Here is a 22307-nt window from a genome sequence, read left to right on the forward strand (position 1 = left end):
TATGCTGTGTATTTGCTAATGCTGTAGGCGGGGACGGAATGCTTGGCTCAGCCCCTCCAGGTTGTGCCATGTTCACCCTGAGCGTCCGGGTGGAGCTCAGCTCCCAGCTCGGCCAGAGGATTCCCTTCCTGCAGCATCTTGCTGCCCTGGCTGTCGTTGAGGCTGATCTTGTCTGTTCCCTTCCTGGGTACAGGTAGTATTACACAAAAATAACCTCACTTAGATGGTTGAGGAGAAATGATGCTGACCTGCAGGTTGGCGAGGGTGTGGGTAAGCTTTGTCAGAAAATATTGTGAGTGTGAGTAGGTCAAAAAGTGGAACAGGCACAAGTTCCTACTAAGTAATTAACAATTTACAGATATATTACAGGCTTACAGGAATTTAAGAAACAGAAATAAAAATATAGAAACTAAAATGGCAGAATATAAAACTAGTTTAAAAGTCTGTACAAATAGGTCTTGAGCTTCTCCTTAAAGTTGCCACAGAGTCCACAGAGCGTTGGTTGTAGTGGCCAGTGCATTCCACAGTTTGGGTGGCCACAACCTCAAATGCACAGTCTCCTTGGTCCTCAGGCTTGACCTTGGTACAACCAACAGGTTCTGGGCCGAGACCTCAGAGGACCCTGCTTGTCACATACAGGTGCCAAGAGGTCACTGATGTAAAGTGGCATTTGACTCGTGCAGGCTCTAAAAGTTGATTACAAACATTTCAAATTTAAATATTTTAAATCTGAACTGAATTGGGAGCCAATGCAAGAAGAGGACAGAATGGGTGTTACCTGAGACCACTTAGGAGACCTTGTAAGGAGCCTTGCAGCTGCATTCTGGATCAGTTTGTAAGCGGTCCGTGAAGACTTACTGAGACTAGGGAACAGTGAATTACAGTAATCAAGACATGAATGATCCTGAGACAATGTTTCTAATGTTATGTGCATGAAAGAAACATGATGCACCAAGACGGGTAACGGGTGCGTCAAATTTGAGAGCCTGGTCAAATGTAACACCCAAATTTCTGACTACTGAGGTGACAAAAGAGGGACAGAGAGGCCAAGGTTCTTATTACTGAGGGAACAAACTCCTCAGGGGCACAAACAAAGGACATCAGTTTTTGGCTGTATTAAGTGACAAATAATTAAACAGCCATCCAGTTTTTTATGACATCAATACAGTTTTAAAGAACAGATACCTTAGAAACATTTTGTGGAGAAAAGGAGATGTACAGCTATATATCTTCTGCATAACAATGATATGAGACATCATTAAAGGAACTCAAAATATGTCAAAGTGGCAACAAGTACGATACAAATAGAATAGGTCCCAGAACAGAACCTCGAGGCACACCACAGGACAGAAGAATGGCAAGAAGGAGGACATATATTTAGCTGCAGCAACTGAAACAACTTCTACTGTATTACAGAGACTGGATAAAACCATCTATTGGCTGACCCAGAGATGCCGACCCATGTCCTTCATCTTCTGAATTAAAACACACTGATCAAGAATGTCAAAAGCTGCAGACAGATCCAAGTACAAGTATCGAATATTCACCTGCATCTCTGCACATTAAAATATCATTTGAAAGTCTAAGAAGAGCTGTTTCAGTAGAGTTCAAGTGATGGAACCCAGATTGAAATTTGTCAAGAATATTGTGTTCAGCTAAAACCTCATTAAGCTGTTTGGCAACCACTTTTTTTGAAAATTTTGGAGATAAAAGGCAACTTTGAAATGGTCTAAAATTCTAAAATTCTGAGGAAGAGAAGGGTCAAGATGAGGCTTTTCTAAAAGACTGTGAATAACAGCCTGTTTAAAATACTGAGGACACATCCAGAAAATCAATGATCTGGTAATTATGACAGAACACACTACTCTTCCTCTCCCTGTCTCTCACATGTGTGAGCTGGAGAGTGGGGCTCTGCACTGCTTGATACTGTCTGTGTTCATGTTGGCAGTAAAAAACCATCAGCCATTGAGGCTGAAGTCCTGTCTGCAGTGGCAAACTGCAGATGACAGCGTGAAGTTTGGCCCATTTTTCAGTGCTACGACATGGGCATGGACATGAGTTACGTCATGAAAAACAAATGCAGCATTTTGCACAACATTAGATTTAAAAGGAGCCCTAGCTACATATGATGAAAACTTAAAAAGTTAACTGTTTGTGAGGTTATAGATTAATTAACCTCTGTAATATCACAAAGAGATAAGGAACAATCTGGTGTTCTGTCTGCTGCTTTCCGCTGACATGAATGCACTACAGTTTGGTTAACCTACACTCACTGTGCAAATCCTTGTTGTTTGTCTAACCTTCCTGAAATGGATATGAAATAAGATACCATATTCTACCTAAATCGCATGGATTCCATCACACCATAGACCCATTTTCCTTTTCTTTTTCTTTTTTTGTTTTTTTTGTTTTTTCTCCGTGGGTTGGGTCAGACTTGGTTCATTAATCAGCACAAATTTTTGTGGGTTGGATGCAGATTGGTTCTCCATGATGGGTTTGGTGGATACAGGTGTTAAAAAAACTCCTGACCCGCACATCACAAGAAGGAAGACAACGACACAGCGTGGTGGAATGAAGAAATACAGGAAAGTGTAATGAGAAAGAAGTTGACAAAAAAGAATCTGGAATTGAGAGAGATAATGAAAGCAGACAAGTACAACCCCAATTCCAATGAAGTTGGGACGTTGTATAAAGTGTAAGTAAAAACAGAATCCAATGATTTTCAAATCCTCTTCAACCTATAGTCAATTGAATACACCACAAAGACAAGATATTAATGTTCAAACTGATAAACCGTTATTGTTTTTGTGGAAATATTTGCTCATTTTGAAATGGATGCCTGCAACACATTTCAAAAAAGCTGGGACAGTGGTATGTTTACCACTGTGTTACATCACCTTCCTTTAACAACACTCATAAGCGTTTGGGAACTGAGGACACTAATTTGTTGAAGCTTTGTAGATGGAATTCTTTCCCATTCGTGCTTATGTACGACTTCAGGTGTTCAACAGCCCGGGGTCTCTGTTGTCGTATTTGTGCTTCATAATGCGCCATACATTTTCAATTGGCGACAGGTCTGGACTGCAGGCAGCCCAGTCTAGTACCCACACTCTTTTACTACGAAGCCACGCTGTTTACTACGAAGCCATGCTTGGCATTGTCTTGCTGAAATAAGCAGGGACGTCCCTGAAAAGACGTTACTTGGATGGCAGCATGTGTTGCTCCAAAACCAGGATGTACCTTTCAGCATTGATGGTGCCATCACAGATGTGTAAGTTGCTCACTTCTGGGGCTTGTGGGGCCCAGGGTTCCGCAGCCCGTTGGGGAGCTGAGTTTTGCAGTGGGGCGCGTGTGATGTTGGGTCATGGGGGGGTCCTGCTGGCTGTGTTGGGTGGAGTCTTGGGTGGTTGGGGGAGTCTTGTGTGTTTCCTGGATCGGGGGTTGGTCCCGCCCCTTGCCTGGTGGCTGGATCTTGCCCTCGTTGGCTTAGTGGTTCCTGCCCAGGTTTGGATTTGGACGTTGCTGTTTCCTTGGCCCCTCATCCCCGCCACTGCTCACTCTTCCCTTGGGGGACATGGCCCATGTGGTGGGGTTCTGGGGTGCCCCTCTTTGTAGGCACCCTATGTGCTTCCCCTTGTGTGTGGGGTTGTTCCTGCACTTCTGTGAAGGGCGGTCTGGGGGGTTCGTTCTGGCTCCGCCTGAGCCGTTCCCCTGTCTGGTTTGTCAGGGTACCCTGGTGGCCCTGGTGGGTGCCTTTCCTGGCCCCTGGACATCTACTGTCGTTTTTCTTCTGGTTTCTCCCTGGGGCTCTGCATTCTGGACCCCTTTCCATCAAGTTGCATGCAATCACCCGTGTGGCTCCTGGCATGCCAGAGTGGTCCATGTCATATGGTAAGGTTCTGCACTTCTGAACATCTATAAGTAAGTCCCTTCGGCTGCTCCCTTGTTTGCACTCAGGGTCACCACAGCAAATCCAAGGTGGATCTGCATGTTGATTTGGCACAGGTTTTACGCCGGATGCCCTTCCTGACGCAACTCCACATTACATGGAGAAATGTGGCAGGGGGGGATTTGAACCCAAACCTTCCGAATTGAAACCAACTGCATTAACCACTTGGCCACCACCCCTGCACTTCTGAAACATCTATACCAGGTCTTATTGATGTGGGTGACAGATTTAGTAGATTTTCTGCTTACAAGATTAATTTGGCTAAATCAGGGGCTATGCCCTTTGGTTCTCTTCAACAATGGTCTCCTAACGGGTTCAAGTATTTGGGGATTTTATGCACCATCTTTTGACCAATTATATAGAGCTAACTTTCTACCTTTATTTTTTTTAATTAAGCAGGACTTGGAATGTTGAATGTCTTTTCCGGTCTCTTGGCTAGGTCGCATAGCCCTGGTTAAAATGAATGTGCTGCCCGGGTTATTGTATCCTATTCAAATGATGCCAGTTTTATTCTCCAAAAAGGAGGTGAAGGATATAAATGGTTGGCTCAGTCTTTTATTTGGAATAAGTGGAGACCCAGGTTAAAGATGACTGTGCTGTATTTACCCAGATCAAAGGAGGGTTTGGATCTGCCTAACATTAAAATATACCAACTGTCTGTCCATTTAAGGTTAAGGTTTATAAATGATTGGGTTAAGGGGAGAGCTTCAATTTGGATGGATATTGAGGCAACATTGTCACACTGCAGTCTCAGGGACTTATTGTTTTTTGATAAGTTTAAGGAAATTAAAGCCCGTTGCCCAAACCCTGTAACATGTAGTACCTTAAAAGCCTGGCGACTTGTGCGTCGTCTGGAGGGAAGAGCGAATATCACCTCTAGGTTTACTCCATAATAAATAATCCAGCTTTTCCCCCAGGCTCTTTAGATTCTGTTTTTTATTCACAGTTTACTAAGAATATCAAATTGCTCAATGATCTGTTTTAGAGGATGAACTTATGTCATTTGAACAATTAATTAATAGATATAGGTTATTGAAACAAGATTTGTTTTCATTTTATTCAAATAAGTAAGTATAAATAATAAATTTTTCCTTTGACACTGTGTGGTGCAGCCACATCTCACAAGACTGATGACAGTCTGTGGCACAGAGGGAAGGGAAGTGAACTGGCAAAAGAGCATCTTTCTCAGTTCGCCAACCCAAACTTTCTGGTGGAGGGAGTGCAGGTCTTTGTTGATTTGCCTGGATCCATGCAGCTGCTTGATAGTGTGCCCTCTTGATATGGAATGACAAGGTATCCTGTCTTGGTGGCAACGCCTCCAGAAGAACAGCTTGAGCAAACATTGTGTGGGCTCGAACATCACTACAAGGTTTTTCACTTTAAATATTTGGAAGAATATGACAGGGTGCCAAGAATAGAGCTGTGGTATTGTATGAGGAAGTATGTGAAGGTGGTGCAGGACATGTACAAGGACAGTGCGACAGCGGTGAGCTGCACAGTCGAAATGACAGACTCATTCAAGGTGGAGGTGGGATTACACCAAGGATCAGCTCTGAGTCCTTTCTTCTTTGCAGTGGTGATGGACAGGTTGACTGATGAGATCAGACAGATGTCTCCATGGACTGTGAACGTTGCAGTTGACATTGCGATTTATAGTGAGAGTAGAGAGCAGGTTGAGTCTAGCCTGGAGAGGTGGAGATATGCTCTGGAGAGCAGGGGAATGAAAGTCAGTAGAAGCAAGACTGAGTACATGTGTGTGAATGAGAGGGAGCCCAGTGGAACAGTGCAGTTACAAGGAGTAGAAGTGGCGAAAGTAGATGAGTTTAAATACTTGGGGTCAACTGTTCAAAGTAATGGAGAGTGTGGTAGAGAGGAGAAGAAGAGAGTGCAGGCAGGGTGGAGTGGATGGAGAAAGGTGGCAGGAGTGATTTGTGACCGAAGAATATCAGCAAGAGTGAAGGAGAAAGTTTACAAGACAGTAGTGAGACCAGCTATGTTGGACAGCTTAGAGATGGTGGCACTAACAAAAAGACAGGAGGCAGAGCTGAAGATGTGATTCTTTTTGAGAGTGACAAGGATGAACAGGATTAGGAAGAACATATCAGAGGGACAGCTCAGGTGGGACGGTTTGGAAACAAACTCAGAGAGGCGAGATTGAGATGGTTTGGACATGTGCAGAAGAGGGACCCAGGGTATATAGGGAGAAGGATGCTGAGGATGGAGCCACCAGGCAGGAGAAGAGGGAGGACAAAGAGGAGGTTTATGGATGTGCTGAGGGAGGCCATGTAGGTGGTTGGTGAGACAGAGGAAGATACAGAGGACAGGGTGAGATGGAAACGATTGATCTGCTGTGGCGACCCCTAACAGGAACAGCCGAAAAAATAAAAAATAAATAGGAAGAAATTTAAGAAACAGAGAGGAGGAGTTTGGCCTGAACACATTTGAAAGCCAAACAGATGTCAACTGGAAGAAACAGTGCCCACCAGATGCCATTATTGCCTCCACTCACTGTCAGAGGAGGTCATGAACAGTTTGTATTTCCCTCCTTCAATACACCAATGAACATCAATGAACAACATGGTGTTCATCTTCCACGTGACACATGCTAATCTTCAGCAGTATTAAAGTGGGGGGAATTGAAGAACGTTGTGATGTCATACGGCTGGTTCTTTGGATACTTTTACCATAATACAGAAAAAACCTTGTGAAACACATGTGGCTTACTGCCAAAATTTAATCTCTGATCTCTGTGATCTCTTCTCTGATCCAAAAACCAAGAAGTCTCCCCTTCATTTTGCGCTGATCTCATAAATCCCACCTTCCATGGCGTTCTGTAATATCATTACACATGTTGAGCTGCCGGGGAGGAGGTTCAGTGTTTTAAAAGTCTTGAGTTGAGTTCAAAGAGTTGAGTGATCCAACAAAAGGTTTTCTTATCACCCTCCTCTGTTCAGGACATAGACCTCAGGCTGAAGTGGCCCAATGACATCTACTATGGGAACCTGATGAAGCTTGGTGGCGTTCTGCTGACATCGACCCTCACAGGATCCACACTCCACGTCCTCATAGGTAACAAATTTCACCCTCACAGCAGTGGTGGGCACAGTTCCGCTAATCAGCTAAACGCTAATATCGAAGATAATGTTTTCATTATTGGATTAACTTTTCAGATAACTTTGAAAACCATCATCGGACCAATTATCTTACGATAAGTTTTGGTCCGATAATTTTTAGTCCGCTAACATTTTTGCAGACGTAGTTTTTTGTAGTAGATGCGAGGTCCTCTACAAACAGAGAAGAGCTGGTTCCAGAAGAGACCGCTCTATCCTCTGCAGGCAAAGGAGAATTGGTCATAGAAAAGAAAAAAAACGTATTTCTGGCAATATCACCTAAGTCATCCAGAGGAGGCATAGAGTTTTAACTTCTGGTTAAAATTTTAACAAAACTAATTTCAGACAAGTTATTTAAATTAACGTCACGTCTGAAGTTTTATAAAGTGAAAATATCAGATATATGTTTTTAGTTTTAAAGTAATGCACTAATTTTGAAGGTTTTAGTGTGGACATGGTGTGTGCCCAGTGCATTATGGGTAAAAGTTCACGACAGCAGAAATGCATTTGAGATGGTCTGATCAGGCTCCACGCGGACAACAGCATTAAACTCTTTGTATATTGTGCCTAAAACTCTCGTGAATATATTCTCTGGGTTTATAGACGTTGTTATTGTGTTTGTTTTATGTAAAAATGCCAGAAGAAGGTCAGGTTGCTTTTCCAAAAGCCGAAATTGTGATTCAGGCCGTGTGATATAACCGGTGTCAAAATGTATAGAACACTGCGATCTACTGTTGACCAGTTATATCACAGTGTTGTCAACCGCAGGACTTTAAATTTACCTGTAGGTTTCCAAAACTTGAGAGACCCCACACGTGGAGATACAAACAAATCATTGATCTGACAGGTTTAGTTGTACAGTGTGTGTCAGCCACACGGGAAAAACAACACACACAAACAGATTTCACACACAAACATTCCCAGGTCAAACACCTCGCTTTCTGATTGGCTGCATGTCACATTTAGCTCCTCACGTCCTTCTTAACACACCATACACGGCAGGAATATCTGATAAGATTATATTTAGAGTCATCACGATTGTCGGGGCGTCCTTAAGATTGTCGGAAGGGGAAGATCAGGTCCGATATCGGCCTAATTATCTTGTCATGTGAACCAGGCTTGATGTTATGACGCCTCACGGAGCGACTGATTGATCTGTTCTAACACCGCACCGAGCCGCTAACCGATCGGATGTTATGACGCCTCACGGAGCGACTAATTGATCTGGTATGACACCGAGCCGCTGACAAATCGGATGTCATGACACCTCAAGGAGTGACTGATTGATCTGTTATGACACCGCACCGAGCCGCTAACTGATCGGATGTCATGACACCTCACGGAGCAACTGATTGATCTGTTATGACACCGCACCGAGCCGCTGACCGATCGGATGTCATGACGCCTCACGGAGCAACTGATTGATCTGGTATGACACCGCACCGAGCCGCTGACCGATCGGATGTTATGACGCCTCACGGAGCGACTGATTGACCTGTTATGACACCGCACCGAGCCTCTAACCGATCGGATGTTATGACGCCTCACGGAGTGACTGATTGATCTGTTGTAAGACCGCACCGAACCGCTAACCGATCGGATGTTATGACGCCTCACGGAGCGACTGATTGATCTATTCTGACACCGCACCGAGCCGCTAACCGATCGGATGTCATGACACCTCACGGAGCAACTGATTGATCTGTTATGACACCGCCCCGAGCCGCTGACTGATCAGATGTCATGACGCCTCACGGAGCGACTGATTGATCTGGTATGACACCGCACCGAGCCGCTGACTGATCGGATGTCATGACACCTCACGGAGCAACTGATTGATCTGTTATGACACTGCACCGAGCCGCTGACTGATCGGATGTCATGACACCTCACGGAGCAACCGATTGATCTGGTATGACACCGCACCGAGCCGCTGACCGATCGGATGTTATGACGCCTCAAGGAGCGACTGATTGATCTGTTATGACACCGCACCGAGCCGCTAACCGATCACGTCATGACGCCTCAAGGAGCGACTGATTGATCTGTTATGACACTGCACCGAGCCGCTAACCGATCAGATGTTATGACGCCTCACGGAGCGACTGATTGATCTATTCTGACACCGCACCGAACCGCTAACCGATCAGATGTCATGACGCCTCAAGGAGCGACTGATTGATCTGTTATAACACTGCACTGAACATGTTTTCACTATTATTTGATTTCTTTGTGCGACTGATATCGTTATTCAACCATTCAAAAGGTGATTCCTGTCACCTCACAACTCCAACACACGTGAAAGTTTTTTGACAGTTCTTGTTATTGAAAGAAACCTTGTCTTCCTAACCGGATAGAGTTGTGATGTCATCACGTGTGCGCTTAGGCACTGTCTAGCGGGATCTTGAAATTTCTTTCTTTTTTTATACAAATGAAAAAAATGACATATTTTACAAAAGCACATTTCCTCGTGGGTAACAAAGTCCACCCTCACAGGATCCACACTCCACGGCCTCGTAGGTAACAAAGTCCACCCTCACAGAATCCACACTCCACGGCCTCGTAGTTCCGTGAGCCCTTCTGGAAATAAGCTTTGTGCTTTTGTCGACTACCCACGTTAAATAAGAAACTCTTCTTCTTCTTCTTCTTCTTCTTCTGCTCGCCATGGCTGGATAAGGTTGCACCATTTGTTCATTTGTTCATTCACGACATGATGTTTGTTGATGTTCTGTCGCAGGCTGTGGCGTCAATGTGAGTAACAGCAACCCGACGGTGTGCATCAACGACCTGATCCAGCAGTACAACATACAGCATGGCTGCAGCCTGCAGCCGCTCAGCTCCGCCCTGCTCATTGCCAGAGCTGTCAGCACTCTGGACAGCCTAATCGCCACCTTCCAGCAGTGCGGCGCCAACGCCATCCTGCCCAAGTATTACAAAAGATGGCTTCACAGGTAAGCCATGCATGGCAGGCTCCCCCTCTTCTCATTCAGCGTAGACAGTCCTGTCATCGGCAAAAAGCCTGACACACATCCAGCACGTCTTAACTCTGTAAAGAGTTATTAGCTGTGTTGAGACATGAATAAGAGTTATTCAAAGGACAGATTCACCATGTTTCTGTGTGTGAGGAGCGAGTGAGTGCTGCCTGTGACTGTGGGAGGCTGATAAAAACAGCCTGGCAACAGGCCTGAGCGCCGCACAAATGCACCGCTCAGTGAAAATAATCACATGCATGTGCAGCAGAATGGCACAGAATCCAGACTTTACTCAGTGGAACATTATTCTCAGCAGCAGAGCAGCATTTTAACAACACCAGTGTGAAATCTGTGCCATGCTCACATGCATGTGCTCAGCTCTGCACGTTTTTCATTTGCAGAAGGTCCATAAGCATTTGGAAAGTCACGCTTTTTTGTGAGATTTCACCACAGTTGGAGTGAAATCAAACAGTAGTGTTACTCTGTAATTTCCAAAGTATGGGCTGTGGTTCCCTGGTGGACCATGAAGTTACTGCAGAGGGCAATAAGAAGTCATTAATTTTTTTTTTATTTTTTTTTTTTTTTGGTAATTAAGTCTAAAATGACACCAAAATATTTTTTATTATTTTTGAAAATGATTTTTAAATCATAAAATTGGAAAAAGCATGCACTAATATACAATTAATGAATGTTTGAGTTCAGTGGTATGAATATTTAATTCAGTGAAACATGTTCCATTCAACAAGACGAAGCCAAGTTGAATGGAACATGTTTCAGTGAATTAAATATTCATTCCATTGAAAGAATGTAAAAACATTCATTATTTGTTTTATATAACAGCAAAAATAGAAGAATAGAAGCAACAGAAAAGGGACTTACAGTTTGGTGCATCACTGGTGCTTAAAAGTCCAACACGAACTTTAAATAGGATTCCAAAACTATTCTCAGTCAACTCTGAAAAACAGTTAGATAGCTCAAAAATAATCCTGAGGATGTAGTCCGTGATACCGTGCACTGACTTTGTGTGCTTCCAAAAAAAAAAAAGACTTCAGTTCAGTGAAAAATCACCTCAGAATTTTCATCATAGCGCTTCGTGTGTCCAGATGGCTTACATTGTAGTGGATTTGGTTTATTTTTTCTGTGCATTAAAACAATTTGCAGCTTCTTCAAATTGTCGTCCGTCAGCAAAATAAACTCCGCCATATTTAGCTAAAGGCAGCCCCCATTTGTGTGTGCGTGGGCAGTGGTTGCAGTGTGCAGTGGTACTAATCGTATAGAACCAAATTTGCATGGTAAATGGAACGCAACACAAATGGGACGTATAATCCTTGTCACGTGACACACAATGCACCAATTGAATGACAAAGATCCACTCAGCCAATTATATAATGGGTTTTAAATCATGTGTTATTCCTTTTTTATCAAAGATTCCATCACATGGCCCATTTTCCAAACAGTATATTTGGTAATTATTTGGCTTCCGTGTGCTCAGCGACACTGTGCAAATATCATTATAATCCACCTAATAATGTTTCATTTTTATCATGTCTGGTATCAGTTCAGACTTTCTGTTGATCAGAAATCAGACTGGATGTGATCATTAGAGTGCATCTCAGAACAGGCTGAACTTCAAATTTTCAGACTCCTTTGGTGGCTTCGGGCCTTAGGCCTTTTCTTCCGGTCCCACCTCCTCACCACAAAACCAGTCTGGGTTGATTTTCTTTTTTAAACCTCAGGGGTGGATGCATGAACATCTCGAGGTACATACAGTGAGGAAAATAAGTATTTAAACACCCTGCGATTTTGCAAGTTCTCCCACTTAGAAATCATGGAGGGGTCTGAAATTTTCATCTTAGGTCCATGTCCACTGTGAGAGACATAATCTAAAAAAAAAATAAAATCTGGAAATCACAATGTATAATTTTTTTAATAATTTATTTGTATGTTACTGCTGCAAATAAGTATTTGAACACCTGCCAACCAGCAAGAATTCTGTCTCTCACAGACCTGTTAATTTTTCTTTAAGAAGCCCTCTTATTCTGCACTCTTTACCTGTATTAATGGCACCTGTTTGAACTCATTTTGAACTCACTTTTTGGAATCAACTCCACTTAGAGGATGAGAACAACCCCAAGAAAACCATCCCAACCGTGAAGCATGGGGGTGGAAACATCATACTCTGGGGGTGCTCTTCTACAGAGGGGACAGGACAACTGCGCCGTATTGAAGGGAGGATGGATTTGGTCATGTATTGCGAGATTTTGGCAAACAACCTCCTTCCCTCAGTAAGAGCACTGAAGATGGGTCATGACTGGGTCTTCCAGCATGACAGTGACCCCAAACACACAGCCAGGGCAACTAAGGAGGGGCTCTGTAAGAAGCATATCAAGGTTCTGGAGTGGCCTGGCCAGTCTCCAGAACCTGAACTCAATAGAAAATCTTTGGAGGGAGCTGAAACTCCAAACCTGAAAGATCTAGAGAAGATATGTATGGAGGAGTGGACCAAAATCCCTGCTGCAGTGTGTGAAAACCTGGTGAAAAACTACAGGAAACTTTTGACCTCTGTAATTGCAAACAAAGGCTACTGTACCAAATATTAACATTGATTTTCACAGGTGTTCAAATACTTATTTGCAGCAGTAACATACAAATAAATTATTAAAAAATCATACATTGTGATTTCCAGATGTTTTTTTTTTTTTTAGATTATGTCTCTCACAGTGGACATGCACCTAAGATGAAAATTTCAGACCCCTCCATGATTTCTAAGTGGGAGAACCTGCAAAATCGCAGGGTGTTCAAATACTTATTTTCTCACTGTTAATAAATCAAGACATTCAAACACTGTGGGAAGTCAGTCTGCAGCTCCGGGTGCATCGACTCCGTCAGACAGCTGTAGTGAACACAGTCAGTCCTGAGGAGCACCAGCAGGAGTAAGATCAGGGCCTGTCTGTGTGTTCTCCATGTAGAGGTTGAGCTGTGTCAGGAAGGTCATCCGGCATCAAACTTATGCCAAATTCCAATGCGGATCTGTTGTGGATGCTCTGTAGGAACCCTGAGCATCCAGGTCAACAAAAAGACAGACAACAGCAACAATAGACTGACTAAAGGAGACCAGTGAGGGAAGCCACCAAGACATTCAGACAGCTGGGACAGACTTGTAGTCCAGATATCAGAGCTACGCAGGCTCACCTCTTTGAAAAGTGACCAACTGGTAAAAGTATAAATCTGTGAACCCTTATTTTGAACTAAATCCCATTTTTGATTACTTTTGGATATCAGAAGTAGTTTTAGTGTCACTGTAAAACTGAATGTAGGTGACATTAATAAACCACACAGACAAGATATTTAATGTTCAAACTGATAAACTTTGTTTTTGTGCAAATATTTGCTCATTTTGAAATGGATGCCTGCAACATGTTTCCAAAAAAAGCTGGGACAGTGGTATGTTTACCACTGTGTTACATCACCTTTCCTTCTAACAACACTCAATAAGGGTTTGGGAACTGTGGACACTATTTGTTGAAGCTTTGTAGATGGAATTCTTGTCCATTCTTGCTTGATGTACGACTTCAGTTGTTCAACAGTCCGGGGTCTCCGTTGTCGTATTTTGTGCTTCATAATGCGCCACACATTTTCAGTGGGCGACAGGTCTGGACTGCAGGCAGGCCAGTCTAGTACCCGCACTCTTTTACTAAGAACAGGGTTCGATTTTAGCGGTTACCCGGGAACCTGTGGCACCCTACTTTGGGGGCGGGCACACAACTCTTTAGACTTGCATTCCCGACTGGAATCCACCTTTTTTATTTCATAACTGTACAGAAATCTATCAAATTTGGACAAAATTTGCACAGAATTTGACTTTGAGACCGACACATACACAAAACGTCATCAAAAAATGTTCTTCTCCTCTGTTTGTAATGCTGCAATTTATTATACACATATCAATTGGAGCGTTTTTGAGGGAAGAGCGAACAGCAGCCAGCGGAGATTTTTTTATATTTCTCTACGTGCGCGTGAGCAAATCATCCATGAAGATTATTTTATTTATTAACTACACAGATGTATAATAAAAGCAAATGGTGACTGGTTTATAAACACAATTATGACAGAGTTTTTGAGGGAAGAGCTGCCTTAGATTCTGAGCTTAATTCTGATTCTGAGGAAGAACACCTTGAAGTGCTGCAGAGAATGGCAGATGACCATGATGACTGCTAATAGATTTTCTGTAATCACAACAAGTGTAATCAACACTCATGGCAGCCATGATTGTTAATGGGCTGGATGTTTAATAAAACATTGGCAGCTGAGATGACCCCATGCCAATCTGCCTTTGCATATTGGCATGGAGTCATCTCAGCTTCTGACAAGGTTAGAAAATTTCGAAATTTCAGAAAATATTACTCCAAAAACACAAAAAATTCCCTTCCATAATTTCATCCTGTCTGATGAAGGGCGAGGCCCGAATCGTCACCTTTGGTGTGTTATTAAAGGCTTGTTTGGGAGCTAACTGGCTGTGCGGATCGCTTTCGTTTTTTGTTCTTCCATAATTTCACCCCAAATCTGCCCCAGATATCACCAGAATGCACAATTTGCATCCTTTTATATCAAAATTTTGTGCTGCTTTGCCACTATGCTGCGTAGCGGTAGGTTTGGTACCGAACTTTTCTGAGGGGCACCAAACCTTTCAGATTTTGGTGCCCTTAAGGCACACAACTATTTATTCTAAAAGGCAAACCCTGACTAAGAAGCCACACTGCTGTAACATACGCAGAATGTGGCTTGGCATTGTCTTGCTGAAATAAGCAGGGACGTCCCTAAAAAAGACATTGCTTGGATGGCAGCATGTGTTGCTCCAAAACCTGGATGTACCTTTCAGCATTGATGGTGCCATAACAGATGTGTAAGTTGCCCATATCATGGGCATTAACACGCCCCCATACCATCACAGATGCTGGCTTTTGAACTTTGTGCTGGTAACAATCTGGATGGATTTTTCCTCTTTTGTCCAGAGGACACAACGTCCATGATTTACAAAAACAATTTGAAATGTGGACTCATCAGATCACAGCACACTTTTCCACTTTGTGTCTGTCCATTTCAAATGAGCTCAGGCCCAGAGAAGGCGGCGGTGTTTCTGGATGCTGTTGATGTTTTCATTTTGCATGGTAGAGTTTTAGCTTGCACTTGTAGATGTAGCGACGAACTGTGTTAACTGACAATGGTTTTCTGAAGTGTTCCTGAGCCCACGCGGTAAGATCCTTTACACATTATGTCGGTTTTTAATGCAGTGCCGCCTGAGGGGTCGAAGGTCACAGGCATTCAATGTTGGTTTTCGGCATTGCCGCTTACGTGTAGAAAGTTCTCCAGATTCTCTGAATCTTCTGATTATATTATGGACTGTAGATGATGGAATCCCTAAATTCCTTGCAATTGAAACTGTTGGACTATTTTTTCACGCAGTTGTTCACAAAGTGGTGATCCTTGCCCCATCTTTGTTTGTGAACAGCTGAGGCTTTTGGGGATGCTCCTTTTATACCCAATCATGACATCTGTTTCCAATTAACCTGTTCACCTGTGGAATGTTCCAAACAGGTGTTCTTTGAGCATTCATCAACTTTCCCAGTCTTTTGTTGCCACTGTCCCAACTTTTTTGAAACGTGTTGCAGGCATCCATTTCAAACTGAGCAAATATTTGCACAAAAACAATAAAGTTTATCAGTTTATCAGTCAATTGAATATAGGTTGAAGAGGATTTGCAATGTGTGTGTTAGTGTAAGTTTAATACTATCCTGACATGATTTAATGTTAATTAATTTTACTGGCTCGATATCCAGGTCAGAACAGCATTTTAACATGTATTTTGTGAGTGTTTTTCTGAGTGTGTTCAGTCGTGAATCCCCATTGAAAATGCATTAACATCCGGGAACTTGGTCAATATTTTGCGCGGTTAGGAGGTGTCATGTCGCTGTCCATGAAGGGACGTTGGGATTTAGTGGGCAACATTGGGAGTGTGGACTCTAGTAGTCATATATAACCTCTTTGTTTGTGTTGCTGGCAGGGAATCTCAGAATGAGGCTCATCTTCCCCAACCAGTGATGTCACCCGCCTGACCTGAATAAATAGCGGCAGCCGGTCGATGTCAAAGCCTGTCAGACCGTGACTAAAACAAGGTTTTCTGTAGAAGTTTTATGGTCTTTAGTGTTTCTTGAACTATCAAAAGAACACATTTTTTTGTGTTTATTTGTGCTGTAAATAATCAGTGGGCGTTTCTGTTCCCCTTTAAGTTACCCTGATGTAAACAGACTCAGTGTACATTCCCTGTGCCTGTTTTAGAGATGCACAGATCACTGATGTGTCCGCGGACATTGCAGATAATCCACGGTTCAGGGAGGCCAAGTCATAAAAAAAATAATATTCTGAATAGCTGCAGGTGATGAAAGAAAATATTAATAAATACATTCTCTGAAACATGAACATTTTTATCATTTCTCATCAGCCACTAATTTGCAGATTCTCGTTAGGCGACACCGGGTTCGTGTCAGCCACATTCATAAACTGTCACTGAAAAAAATGAGTGTTGACAATGTGTCATGGGGTAAAAAACAGGCAAGTACATTAAAATCAATCCATTGTGCATGTTTGACAAGTTAACAGCTCTGCCAAGCATTCAGAAAAAACACCCTCAGTAATTTATTTAAACATATTTTTTCTATTGGTTCTCAACAGAACTGTAGCAGTAAATTTCAGACACTCAGATGTTTTCGTTGGTAAAATATTTTTTAATTGAATTTAACCTTTATGTAACCAGTTTAGTCCCATTGAGATCAAGATCTCTTTTGCAAGCGAGACCTGGACAGTTCTAAAGTTTCCAGTCCACCTAACCTGCATGTCTTTGGATGTGGGAGGAAACCCACACAAACACAGGGAGAACATGAAAACTCCACACAGAAATGCCGCAGGTGGGAATCGATCCCATGACCTTCTTGCTGTGAGGCAACAGTACTAACCACTAAGACACTGTGCTGCCATATCTACATTATAATAGCCAAGTGGCCTCTGTCTATGTGTGTGTGTGGGGGGGGGGCATTGATCACAGAGAAACCGGGAAGAGCTGACATTTGAATTTTGGTATACTTATCTATTTTCAGTCAAGGACGAATGCTGTGAAAACGGAAAGTTGACAGGACTAATATTTTTGGAGAAATTAGCAATTTTAGCTCACCAGTGAACAATGGATGTGGTTTTGGCATTTTAAATGTTATTGTGGTTCATGTTAATTTAACTGTGCTGTTAGTGTTATTGATTTATTGTGCTTTGTATTTTAATGAATTTAGTCAGTTTAGTTAAGTCTCATGCTGTCATTACCATAAGTGAGAAGTGTAGTGTGTTTGATGTCTTCTGCCACTGTCTCTGTTTGTGTCTAAAATTAGAAGCACCTGCTTGTGGCAGAATGCAGAAAAAACAAAAACTTTCCTTACGTACGTGCGTGTGTTTAACTTTGATCATGCACAAACTGTGGGCAGCTGACATTTGCCATTTGGTATGTTTATGTATTTTGGGTCATTAATGAACGCCGCCAAAAGGAAACATTGATAGATTTTCCTGGTTCTCTCCCTCAGCCCCAACCAGTCCCAGCAGAAGACTGCCCCTCCCTGAGCCTGGTTCTGCTGGAGGTTTCTTCCTGTTAAAAGGGAGTTTTTCCTTCCCACTGTAGCCAAGTGCTTGCTCACAGGGGGTCGTTTTGACCGTTGGGGTTTTACATAATTATTGTATGGCCTTGCCTTACAATATAAAGCGCCTTGGGGCAACTGTTTGTTGTGATTTGGTGCTATATAAAAAAATTGATTGATTGATTGATTGATTGATTGATAGACAAATATTTTTGGAGAAACTACTGATATTAGCCAACACCACTGAACAATGGATGTTGATAACTACATTCTGAACTCACACACTAATCCAGCAAGGGTATGGTAAATCATCTTAAGCATGAGTGCAGTGATTTTATCTAGTAAGTTCAATGTAAGTACATAATATAATTATAAATACATTAAAAATACATGGATGACACATGAAAATGAAAACACTTATTTCCATTGTGGTCCATTAAAAAAAAAATCAAATGACAAAATAGAAGTAATAATAAAATAATTCATTTCAAATCACAACTCAAAACACATCTGTTTATGACTGCTTATTCTATGTGATGCCTGTTGCTCTGTGTATTCTAGTAATTTTAATGATTTTTATTGTTTCTTTTTGATGGACTTTGTGTATTACTGTACAGTGTCCTTGAGCGCTGAGAAAGGCACCTTCAAATAAAATTACAATTATTATTTAACTGTCGATATTAATTATTAATTATTATAATTGTATGATAATATTACTATTTCATATTATTATTATTATTATTATTATTAATAATAATAATAATAATAATAATACTGATAATAATAATAGTAGTGTATATATAATAACAACAACCTAAACAGTTTTTAAATACATTAAGACAGTAAATTAACATTAAAAATTTATAATTAACAGGAAATAAAAGGGTTGAGTTCCTGTTCTATAAATCGTTGAGGTCTAAGGTTCTTAAACATTCTAGACTCACACACTTTTCCAACTCATTATACAAGCTTTGCTTAATTTATTACCACCCTTGAAAAATGTCTGCTACCTTTTGTTGTGTGGGCCGCCAGAAGAGGAGGTACTGCTGGCCCACCACCAGAGGGCGCCCTGCCTGAAGTGCGGGCTTCAGGCACGAGAGGGCGCTGCCGCCATGGACACAGCCGGGAGTGACAGCTGTTACTCATTACTTCCTGACAGCTGTCACTCATTCTTCATCATCTCACTCCATAAAACCCAGACGTCATCTCCACCTCATCGCCGAGATATCATACTTCATTGGAGGTAATATCCTCAGCCGTTCTGTAATTGCAATATTTGTATATTGTGAGTGTTTGCAGGAGTACCAGTTCCTCCGTCGGTGGAAGCTGTGAGAGCGCTGAAGGCACTCTTTTCCCCTGAGGAATCTACAGTACTCTGCAGTTGTTGAGTGAGAGGTGGAGGTGGCATTCCCACCGTTGTTGTTACTGGGTGTACACACACCCACACTTGACTGTCTTTATTCTCGCCAGCAGTACCAGATCCGACAGTCGGGGACGGTGATCACCTGGGAATTCGGGACTTGGCGGCTCCAGTATTCACCAGGTTCTGTGGCGGCGGAAATCGTGTGGTTCCGGCTCTTCTCAGGACAGACGTCTTCTATCCTCGAGCCTGCCCACACGTCACCTTTGTGGATTGACTGTACTTATATTCTGAGATTGTCTGTATATTCGTTATGCACATTTCACAACATTAAATTGTTACTTTTTGGCTCATCTATTGGCCGTTCATTTGCGCCCCCTGTTGTGGGTCCGTGTCATTACACTTTCACAACAGGATATCTCGGCCAGCGTCATGGACTCCGAGGGGCGTCACCCGGCTGTTGAACGACCAATGGGAGAGCAGGGAGCGCAGGCGTCTGCAGGAGGCGTGATTGGTGAGCTACAGCACATTCTCACCGCCTTTACGGCTCGGTTGGATCAAATGACTGAGCAAAACATCCTCCTGAACCGCAGGGTGGAGGCTCTCTCCGCACAGATGGCGGCGAGCGCTCAGGGCGCTGCTGCAGCTCCTCCTCCTGCCAACCCTGTGCAGGATATGAACGTTCCAGTGGTGGTTCAACAACCCCTCCCACCATCCCCTGAAGCATACATAAGCCCTCCTGAGCCGTACGGAGGTTGTGTGGAGACGTGCGCGGACTTTCTCATGCAGTGTTCGCTCGTCTTCGCACAATGTCCCGTCATGTATGCGTCAGATGCTAGTAAAATAGCTTATGTGATTGCTCTGCTTCGGGGTAAGGCACGCGCCTGGGCTACGGCGCTCTGGGAACAGAACTCACGGTTGTTATCAGCATACACTGGGTTTGTGGGGGAGTTCAGAACAGTGTTTGATCACCCTAACAGAGGAGAGACCGCTTCAACAATGCTGCTGTCAATGCGACAGGGGCGCCGATGTGCAGCCGAATTTGCAGTCGACTTCCGCATCGCGGCTGCGAGGTCCGGCTGGAATGACGTTGCGCTCCGCGCCGCCTTCATAAACGGACTGTCGTTAGTCCTGAAGGAGCATTTGGTTGCTAAGGAGGAACCGCGGGATTTAGACGGGCTTATCGATCTCGTTATACGGTTAGACAATCGGTTGGAGGAACGCCGTCGGGAGCGAGGCGAAGGACGTGGCCAGATACGTGCCGCCCCTCTCCCTTCCAGTTTCGAAAAGGGGCCGCCCTCCCCACACTCCACAGCCGCAGCGCTCTGTGGGGCAACAGCTCCCCCTGCTGACGTTGTTAGGGAAACGCACAGGGCCAAAATGAGCAGGCTGATCCGCGGGGAGTGTTTTCTCTGCAGCTCAAAAGAGCACACACAGAAAAACTGCCCCAAACGGCCACAACAACAACCGCCCTCAGAGACTGGGCTAAGGGGGGGTCAAAACATTCACGTGAGACACACACAGATTGCCACACAACTCCCAGTTACATTCCTGAGCGGGGATTTAACCCTTCAAGCCCCAGCACTGGTGGACACGGGGTCAGAAGGGAATTTGCTAGACAGCAGATGGGCAAGGGAGGTAGGGCTCCCTCTGGTGGCGCTTCCTTCGCCATTGCAGGTTCGGGCACTAGATGGCAACCTCCTCCCTTTAATCACACACAAGACACAACCAGTAACTCTGGTGGTGTCTGGAAACCATCGGGAGGAGATTGAGTTTTTTGTAACGCCTTCTACCTCCCGTGTGATTTTGGGCTTCCCATGGATGTTGAAGCACAATCCCCGGATTGATTGGCCGTCTGGGGTGGTGGTTCAGTGGAGCAAAACCTGCCATCGGGTGTGTTTAGGATCCTCGGTTCCTCCCGGTTTACAGGCTAAGGAGGAGGTCAAAGTCCCTCCCAATCTGACGGCAGTGCCGGTTGAGTACCACGATCTTGCTGACGTCTTCAGCAAGGATCTGGCACTCACCCTTCCCCTGCACCGTCCGTACGATTGTGCCATTGATTTGATTCCAGGCGCTGAGTTCCCGTCCAGCAGGCTGTACAACCTCTCACGACCTGAGCGCGAATCAATGGAGACCTACATCCGGGACTCATTAGCTGCCGGGCTGATCCGGAACTCCACCTCCCCGATGGGGGCAGGTTTCTTTTTTGTGGGCAAGAAAGATGGCGGACTCCGTCCATGCATTGATTACAGGGGGCTGAATGAGATTACGGTTCGCAATCGATACCCGTTGCCATTGTTGGATTCCGTGTTCACCCCCCTGCATGGAGCCAAAATCTTTACTAAGCTGGATCTTAGAAATGCGTATCACCTGGTTCGGATCCGGAAGGGAGACGAATGGAAGACGGCATTTAACACCCCGTTAGGTCACTTTGAGTACCTGGTCATGCCGTTCGGCCTCACCAACGCCCCCGCGACGTTCCAAGCCTTGGTTAACGACGTCTTGCGGGACTTCCTGCACCGATTCGTCTTCGTATATCTGGACGATATTCTCATCTTTTCTCCGGATCCTGAGACCCATGTCCAGCATGTACGTCAGGTCCTGCAGCGGTTGTTAGAGAACCGACTGTTTGTGAAGGGCGAGAAGTGCGAGTTTCACCGCACGTCTTTGTCCTTCCTGGGGTTTATCATCTGCTCTAACTCCGTCGCCCCTGATCCGGCCAAGGTTGCGGCGGTGAGAGATTGGCCCCAACCAACAAGCCGTAGGAAGCTGCAACAGTTCCTTGGCTTCGCTAATTTCTATAGGAGGTTCATTAAGGGCTACAGTCAGGTAGTTAGCCCCCCTGACAGCCCTGACCTCTCCAAAAGTCCCCTTCACCTGGTCAGATCGGTGCAAAGCCGCGTTCAAGGAGTTGAAACGACGGTTCTCTACTGCGCCAGTTTTGGTGCAGCCCGACCCTAGCCGCCAGATCGTGGTTGAAGTGGACGCCTCTGACTCAGGGATAGGAGCCGTGCTGTCCCAGAGCGGAGAGACCGATAAGGTTCTTCACCCCTGTGCCTACTTTTCACGCAGGTTGACCCCGGCTGAACGGAACTATGACGTCGACAATCGAGACCTCCTTGCGGTGAAAGAGGCTCTTGAGGAGTGGAGACACCTGTTGGAGGGAGCGTCTGTGCCGTTCACGGTTTTCACTGACCATCGGAACCTGGAGTATATCAGGACTGCCAAGCGGCTGAACCCCAG

The 22307-nt window shown here is 44.1% G+C and overlaps 1 protein-coding gene and 1 long non-coding RNA gene across 2 annotated transcripts in view; one reads left to right on the plus strand and one right to left on the minus strand.

The window, feature by feature from the left end:
- The window catches only part of hlcs (holocarboxylase synthetase (biotin-(proprionyl-CoA-carboxylase (ATP-hydrolysing)) ligase)), a 373652-nt gene that overhangs the window by 336296 nt on the left and 15049 nt on the right, over positions 1–22307 (plus strand). Inside the window, exon 10 of the mRNA XM_034177490.1 lies at positions 9797–10010. Within this exon, the coding sequence (XP_034033381.1) occupies positions 9797–10010 (214 nt within the window). The remainder of the gene's footprint in view (positions 1–9796; positions 10011–22307) is intronic.
- On the minus strand, positions 2927–14918 carry LOC117516655. The gene is made up of 3 exons (XR_004562511.1): positions 14802–14918; positions 9340–9346; positions 2927–3137 (listed from the first exon to the last, which is right to left on the minus strand). It is a non-coding gene; the product is annotated as an uncharacterized LOC117516655 (long non-coding RNA).

The sequence above is a fragment of the Thalassophryne amazonica genome, chromosome 9, assembly GCF_902500255.1.
Source record: "Thalassophryne amazonica chromosome 9, fThaAma1.1, whole genome shotgun sequence".
In the NCBI taxonomy this organism is placed as follows: Eukaryota; Metazoa; Chordata; class Actinopteri; order Batrachoidiformes; family Batrachoididae; genus Thalassophryne; species Thalassophryne amazonica.